Source organism: Electrona antarctica (assembly GCF_951216825.1).
Source record: "Electrona antarctica genome assembly, chromosome: 2".
Lineage (NCBI taxonomy): Eukaryota > Metazoa > Chordata > Actinopteri > Myctophiformes > Myctophidae > Electrona > Electrona antarctica.
In genome coordinates this window covers 2,376,636-2,385,227 of record NC_136807.1, presented here as the reverse complement: position 1 = coordinate 2,385,227, position 8,592 = coordinate 2,376,636, and the positions used below count along the sequence as shown (strand labels likewise).

The 8,592-nt window shown below is 43.9% G+C and overlaps 1 protein-coding gene across 1 annotated transcript in view; it reads right to left on the bottom strand.

Annotated features, from left to right (window-relative positions):
- Positions 1–5,380: 5,380 nt before the first annotated feature.
- Positions 5,381–8,592, bottom strand: part of lamb2l (laminin, beta 2-like) — a gene marked incomplete at its 5' end in the record, with an annotated part of 75,358 nt that continues 72,146 nt past the window's right edge. Inside the window, one exon of the mRNA XM_079491727.1 lies at positions 5,381–5,746. Within this exon, the coding sequence (XP_079347853.1) occupies positions 5,613–5,746 (134 nt within the window). The 3' untranslated portion in view covers positions 5,381–5,612. The remainder of the gene's footprint in view (positions 5,747–8,592) is intronic.

The following is an 8,592-nucleotide window of genomic DNA, read 5'->3' as shown; positions in this document are numbered from 1 at the left end:
TGGCATTTTATCACATTACCATAATTGGGTTGCATTAACATGCAAACCCATTTTGATGTATACATGGTCAGATCTTCATGTCTGTACAGAGAACATATCAAAATGTGTATTTTGTCATTTTTGGCATGACAATGAAGCCCAACTGTTCTCAGGCTACAGTTTATATACTATAGACCAATTATTTGTTTACAAACATTGGGACTGGGCGCACGGGTTTCATCATGAAACAGATCTGTTGGGAATTGATTACATGAAATTTTGATGTAATCAATTCCCAACAGATCTCCAAACCTGTCGTTTTGGGGAGCACTGGTTTCAGTCCATTCAACATCCTCTTGTGAGTTGGCTAGTGAGGTGCACCCTAGGAGGCATTTATACTTCAAAGCGCAACAGTGTTGCGCACAGAGAACAGCTGATATACAAGCTCACATCGCATTGTGAGCGTAGAGGTCTGCGTGCGCGGGACGAAGCATACATTATACTTGATGGGCTGCAGGTGCGCGTGCAGCCGTGGACAAACAGGCACTGCTGCCGTGATCATGAGCGCACCTCCCGTTCTTATGACAGCGACTGGAGGTGTGGTTTTGAGGACAACTGTTTTGAATTGCTATTATTGTTCAAACACAACAGAAACCAAGGACTATATATTTCAAGGGCGAGAGATCACAATAAAAATCCTAATCATTCTTCCTCCACACTGGGAGAAAAACAGCATCTGAAAGTTTGATGGGGCATTTTTTACACGTGCAGTTAGAACTTTTCCATTGCATCTTATGAGAGGTGGTGTTCTTCTGCAGCCCTTATGCGCGCACATGCTGTTTCTTATCAGTGTGACGTCATAAGGCGTCTATTGCCAGGTCCATTCGCTACCATTCGAACCCGGCCTCCCCCAGAGTCAGTGTCGAAGTGTCCTTGAGAAAGACACTGAACCCCTAATTGCTCCCGATGTGCTAGTTGGTGCCTTGCATGGTTTCCATACATGGAGAGGTGTGAAGTCTGCAGCCTCTTCTGAGAGCATGGCACGGGCCGGCAGTTGATCAATACTTATACATGGAACGAACTCCAAAAATCCCTAAAAATCAGATCACTGCCTTCCCTAGGTCAATTCAGGGAAATGGTTTCTAGCACTTTTACTCCACAATGTAACTGTTTTAATTGATTCTCATCTATCTATTATAGTTATTTTAGCTTTTTCTGTTTTACAATTCATATATTTGATATTGCTGTATTTAGTGTATGTTGTTGATTTTATGTTTTGTATTTCGGCTACATTGAAAATGAGGGCCTGCCCCTCAATTGTACTCAGAGGCCTAGTTCACACCTACACAACAAATGTTCGGTCTGTGTGTGATGCCTGATTGCTTTTTGATTGCTGCTTCAATTCATTTTCAATGGGAGTCACATGGTTTGACCAAACATTTTTGTTTGATGAGGGGGGAGCAATCAGCAATCAGCGATCAAACACAAATGTTTGATCAAACCATGTGACTCCCATTGGAAAAGCATTGTGGTGGCCCAAAAAAACAAAAAAACAACCAAACATTGCTTGATTGGTGTTTGGTACGTGTGAATGAGGCCTGCAGAGTTTAAATAAAGGTTATGATGATGATGATGATGAGGATGATGACATGCTTGCGTTTAATCAGGAGATCACCTCAGAGTATTTGTGAGACAAAAAACGCTTGGACATACACGTCCGTGTCCTCGCAATCTAGTACAACTGCCCCAGTGTGTAGTCTGCATTCCTCAGCTTAGCATAAGCAGAGAGCAGCATTGTATTTGCCTCTGGATGCCTCTTGAAGACCAACAGTATGCTTGCAATGCCAGTTGTCAGTTGACATCTCTCCCTCACAGTCTACTCTTCATGTGAGCACCGCGCTCTGACTGTAGGCATACAACATATCACAGTATACTCTTCATGTGAGCACCGCGCTCTGACTGTAGGCATACAACATATCACAGTATACTCTTCATGTGAGCACCGCGCTCTGACTGTAGGCATAAAACATATCAGTCTACTCTTCATGTGAGCACCGCGCTCTGACTGTAGGCATAAAACATATCACAGTATACTCTTCATGTGAGCACCGCGCTGACTGTAGGCATAAAACATATCACAGTATACTCTTCATGTGAGCACCGCGCTGACTGTAGGCATAAAACATATCACAGTATACTCTTCATGTGAGCACCGCGCTCTGACTGTAGGCATAAAACATATCAAATAAATAACGGCAGTGGGTCACACACACCAAGACTGCAGTTCAGAACATGTATTTCATTTTGAACAGGGATTAGGGAACAAACGTTTCGGCTATCCAGCCTTCATCAGTGTCACTGATGAAGTGTCACTGATGACCTTCATTTTAGTCGCTTCAATAGATTAATAGTGCTTCATTCAAGTGGTTTTCAAAGAGAAAATGTGATGAGAAATCAGATCACACACACACACACACACACACACACACACACACACACACACACACACACACACACACACACACACACACACACACACACACACACACACACACACACACACACACACACACACACACACAAGCTTGTGCTTCTATGTGGTTGTTATGTGCAATGATGTCTTCCCTTAAGTATTCAGGAGGAGGATCGGGGCTGAAACCTTGACAGTCAAAACATGCCAATGAAAAAAAGTGATATTGTGACATGGCAATATCACCCCCTCCCCCTTTATCATACAACAACAGCTGTGGGTGCGGCTTCAGTTCAGGTGGATCACCACCCATCACCACCCACCAGGCAAACCAGGCATACTTAATGAACTTAATAAAAACTTAATTTTAACAAATACTGTACAGTTTTTTTTGAAGAAAAAAATCTTCCTCCTTATATAATAATACCCGATGATCATGATTTAGGGTGGAAACATGGCACTCTATCTTTAAAAACACAAATGAACATGTTAAAATGAAATGGAACTCAAAATGCAGAAACATGATATAAAATGTAGGACATTTATTTGTTTTCAATATCAATTACATTTAGGAATGGGATTTAATTACAAGAATAGAAGTACACATTTGTATAACCGTATTTTGTAACAAAAATAAACAGTGATATTTGTCGGTTCATTCTTCCTGTCATATCATTGTCAATATACTCTCAATAGGAATGTTGCATTGTGGCATTTTAAGTAGGCCTACTGGGGCCGAGAAAAGTATAAATCAAATTCCTCAAAACATAATGTTATATATTTCCTCTCATTATCTCAGAAACTCAATGGACATACAGTATACAATAATGATAAATTCTGTTTTTATAGCTTAAAGACATAGACACCTGGGGGCTCCATTTGTCACTGCTAAACCACCCCTTATCCCTAAACTTCTTTTCCTTTTTTTTTTTACTATTTTGCAAAACATTTTTGAATAGTTAAAATGGCCAGTCTACAAGCTCACAACGTGTCGATGTAGACTCTACATCGAATAGTTCAGCTAGCCTCTACATTGTAGAGGCTAGCTGAACTATTCAAAAAAGAAGTTTAGGGATAAGTTTAGCAGTGACGGAAATGGAGCCCCTGGTGGTGTGATATATCCTTGGGTCAACAGTGACACCTGGTGGTGTGATATATCCTTGGGTCAACAGGAATACAGTACATGAACAGAGAAAGGCATCTCTGTGGTAGTTGGCAGCGTATTGGTAGAACATAAAATGCACCCTTAATCCCAGAACTTATTTGTAATTTTTTTTTTACTATTTTGAGAAACATTTTAAAATAGTTAAAATAGCCGATCTACAAGCTCATGGCGTGTCGATGTAGATCGGCTAGGTTAACTATTTTAAAATGTTTTTTTAAGATAGTAAAATATGGCAAATAAGTTTAGGCATAGAGAGTAAGGCATGCCCAAGATAGGGCCCTTGAGTCTGTAAAACAAAAAATAAAATAGACGAAAAAAATAAACATGAGTGAGTGAATGGAGGTTCCAGTGATTTGTGGGGGTTTTTTTCATGGGAGTTGTAGTTTTTCCTACCCAGTCACAGCATCAGTAGTATTTGCCATGGAATGAATGAAGGACTACAGCAGCAAACGGTAAATACTGAGCCCCCGGGGGGTTCCCGGGGCCGTCGTCGCTAAAAGGTCACATTTATTATACTTCGTCGTACGACCGCATCGCACGACCTCAATGATGTACAAACAGGGGTCACACACATGTCCATACACGGACACAATCACATTCTAGATCTTCTGTTTTACACACCATCATAATGTGCTTTATATAGTCTGTTTTACACACCATCATAATGTGCTTTATATAGTCTGTTTTACACACCATCATAATGTGCTTTATATAGTCTGTTTTACACACCATCATAATGTGCTTTATATAGTCTGTTTTACACACCATCATAATGTGCTTTATATAGTCTGTTTTACACACCATCATAATGTGCTTTATATAGTCTCTGTTTTACACACCATCATAATGTGCTTTATATAGTCTACAGGTTTTCTTCAGAATGTGTGTATGACACTTATTTACTAGGACAGGGGTTCTCAACCCGTGGGTCTCGACCCCTCGGGGGGTCGCCAAATTATTTTGGGGGGTCCCCAAAATATTAAAAAAAAAAAAAAAAAAAGATTCTTTTTTAAATTTTATTTTCACGATTTTTCAAAAATAGCAGATCTACAAGTTCATAGCGCGCCACTCGGTGGCGCGCTATGAGCTTGTAGATCTGCTATTTTTCAATAGCTAAATTATAACAATGCTTAAAACATCAAAAGGGGTTCCCGCCCAAAATGGTTTAAGGTTATTGTAGCAGTCAATTTATATTGGGGGTCGGGAGGGGGCGGGGCGGGGGTCCCGAGACATTGCCAAAGCATTTCCGGGGGTCCCCGGCCAAAAACGTTGAGAACCCCTGTACTAGGACACTATGGCACAGTGAGAGGCCAACTACTACTAGTGATTCTCAAATGTTTTATTTGCAAGGACCCCCCTTAGCTCTGAGAGTGTACAAATGTAACCAAATGGACCCGTTAAGGGTCCATTTGGTTCCATTTGTACACTCTCAGAGTTATTGACCTGCTATGGTCCTACGTAGGCCAACTCTTTATTTGTTTCTATTTTATTAGATAATGTTTTTATCTCACGATTTTGCAACCCATTTTTCACCCGTGTGTCAATTATCTAATGTGATCCTGGGCTCTACACACCCTCCGCCAACCTGGGGAGAGCAACGGACTTGAACTCATGTTTCCTTTCATGCATGAGTGTCCAAGTCGCTCCTTTACACCTGACAGGGGGGGGGGGGGGGGGGGGGGGGGGGGGGAGTTTCCCTGGTTGGACGTAGCGCGTGGAAGGAACACGTTATTCCAACCAGTTCCTTTCCCTTCCGTCAGGCGCCCCGGCTGGCCAGGGGGAGGCAGTATAGAGACCAGGATTCTCTTTATATGTTTCTGGTTTTTATAGATATTATTGTCCAGTCCTTTGTGTATGTCCGTGGCAAAAACTAAATGAAGTTTGACAAAAATGTCCACCACAAAGCCAGCATGGCAGTGAGCGACCCCTGGGCACAAAGCTACGTTTCACTGTTGTCGTGCGACACGGTTGTACAACAAAGTACATAAATAACCTTAACTAACAGTTGCTGTACTTGTGAACCTGCTCGCGGATCTCGTTCTGTACCACGGTGGCGTTCCTCTCCAGGTCGGCCAGCTCGTCTCGCTGCCTCTGCATTCGCTGCTCGTTGGTCTTGAACTTTCTCTCCAACTCTGGAAGCACAGAAAACGACAGTATAGCACCGACGTCAGGACGTGGAATCCAAGGTTAAAACGACAGTATAGCACCGACGTCAGGACGTGGAAACCAAGGTTAAAACGACAGTATAGCACCGACGTCAGGACGTGGAATCCAAGGTTAAAACGACAGTATAGCACCGACGTCAGGACGTGGAAACCAAGGTTAAAACGACAGTATAGCACCGACGTCAGGACGTGGAATCCAAGGTTAAAACGACAGTATAGCACCGACGTCAGGACGTGGAATCCAAGGTTAAAACGACAGTATAGCACCGACGTCAGGACGTGGAATCCAAGGTTAAAACGACAGTATAGCACCGACGTCAGGACGTGGAATCCAAGGTTAAAACGACAGTATAGCACCGACGTCAGGACGTGGAATCCAAGGTTAAAACGACAGTATAGCACCGACGTCAGGACGTGGAATCCAAGGTTAAAACGACAGTATAGCACCGACGTCAGGACGTGGAATCCAAGGTTAAAACGACAGTATAGCACCGACGTCAGGACGTGGAATCCAAGGTTAAAACGACAGTATAGCACCGACGTCAGGACGTGGAATCCAAGGTTAAAACGACAGTATAGCACCGACGTCAGGACGTGGAATCCAAGGTTAAAACGACAGTATAGCACCGACGTCAGGACGTGGAATCCAAGGTTAAAACGACAGTATAGCACCGACGTCAGGACGTGGAATCCAAGGTTAAAACGACAGTATAGCACCGACGTCAGGACGTGGAATCCAAGGTTAAAACGACAGTATAGCACCGACGTCAGGACGTGGAATCCAAGGTTAAAACGACAGTATAGCACCGACGTCAGGACGTGGAATCCAAGGTTAAAACGACAGTATAGCACCGACGTCAGGACGTGGAATCCAAGGTTAAAACGACAGTATAGCACCGACGTCAGGACGTGGAATCCAAGGTTAAAACGACAGTATAGCACCGACGTCAGGACGTGGAAACCAAGGTTAGAACGACAGTATAGCACCGACGTCAGGACGTGGAATCCAAGGTTAAAACGACAGTATAGCACCGACGTCAGGACGTGGAATACAAGGTTAAAACGACAGTATAGCACCGACGTCAGGACGTGGAAACCAAGGTTAAAACGACAGTATAGCACCGACGTCAGGACGTGGAATCCAAGGTTAAAACGACAGTATAGCACCGACGTCAGGACGTGGAATCCAAGGTTAAAACGACAGTATAGCACCGACGTCAGGACGTGGAATCCAAGGTTAAAACGACAGTATAGCACCGACGTCAGGACGTGGAATCCAAGGTTAAAACGACAGTATAGCACCGACGTCAGGACGTGGAATCCAAGGTTAAAACGACAGTATAGCACCGACGTCAGGACGTGGAATCCAAGGTTAAAACGACAGTATAGCACCGACGTCAGGACGTGGAATCCAAGGTTAAAACGACAGTATAGCACCGACGTCAGGACGTGGAATCCAAGGTTAAAACGACAGTATAGCACCGACGTCAGGACGTGGAATCCAAGGTTAAAACGACAGTATAGCACCGACGTCAGGACGTGGAATCCAAGGTTAAAACGACAGTATAGCACCGACGTCAGGACGTGGAATCCAAGGTTAAAACGACAGTATAGCACCGACGTCAGGACGTGGAATCCAAGGTTAAAACGACAGTATAGCACCGACGTCAGGACGTGGAATCCAAGGTTAAAACGACAGTATAGCACCGACGTCAGGACGTGGAATCCAAGGTTAAAACGACAGTATAGCACCGACGTCAGGACGTGGAATCCAAGGTTAAAACGACAGTATAGCACCGACGTCAGGACGTGGAATCCAAGGTTAAAACGACAGTATAGCACCGACGTCAGGACGTGGAATCCAAGGTTAAAACGACAGTATAGCACCGACGTCAGGACGTGGAATCCAAGGTTAAAACGACAGTATAGCACCGACGTCAGGACGTGGAATCCAAGGTTAAAACGACAGTATAGCACCGACGTCAGGACGTGGAATCCAAGGTTAAAACGACAGTACAGCACCGACGTCAGGACGTGGAATCCAAGGTTAAAACGACAGTATAGCACCGACGTCAGGACGTGGAATCCAAGGTTAAAACGACAGTATAGCACCGACGTCAGGACGTGGAATCCAAGGTTAAAACGACAGTATAGCACCGACGTCAGGACGTGGAATCCAAGGTTAAAACGACAGTATAGCACCGACGTCAGGACGTGGAATACAAGGTTAAAACGACAGTATAGCACCGACGTCAGGACGTGGAATCCAAGGTTAAAACGACAGTATAGCACCGACGTCAGGACGTGGAATCCAAGGTTAAAACGACAGTACAGCACCGACGTCAGGACGTGGAATCCAAGGTTAAAATAAGGGACCACCTTTATGACGGCGAAGCTACGATGCTTGAATCCCTTCAAACTGAAAGTGGTATAAGTGAAGCATGCTATAAGAGGAAGTTAAATACAGTAAAACCAGAGCCATCCAATAGGAGAGTTAGGATATTGAGGGGGCAGAAACCGAGCGCTCGAGCGCTGTTCATGCAGCCTGAACTGAGACAAGCTGGAGTTGGAAATACATCGTTTTCAACGAGGGCGGCGAAAATAAGAGTCTATTTTAGGCATGTGTCACTGCGTGAAAAGAGGAGTTAACGGGCAATTACGGGAACTGTATTTTGCCCGTAAACCTCAAGTTTAGCAGCATATACAGTTAATATACGGTAATATACAGGTGTGATGGTACAATTCGGGAGTTTACCGGAGTTTGTTGGAAAGTTTAACGGGAGTTTCCTGTAATATACACATCCGTATTCCAA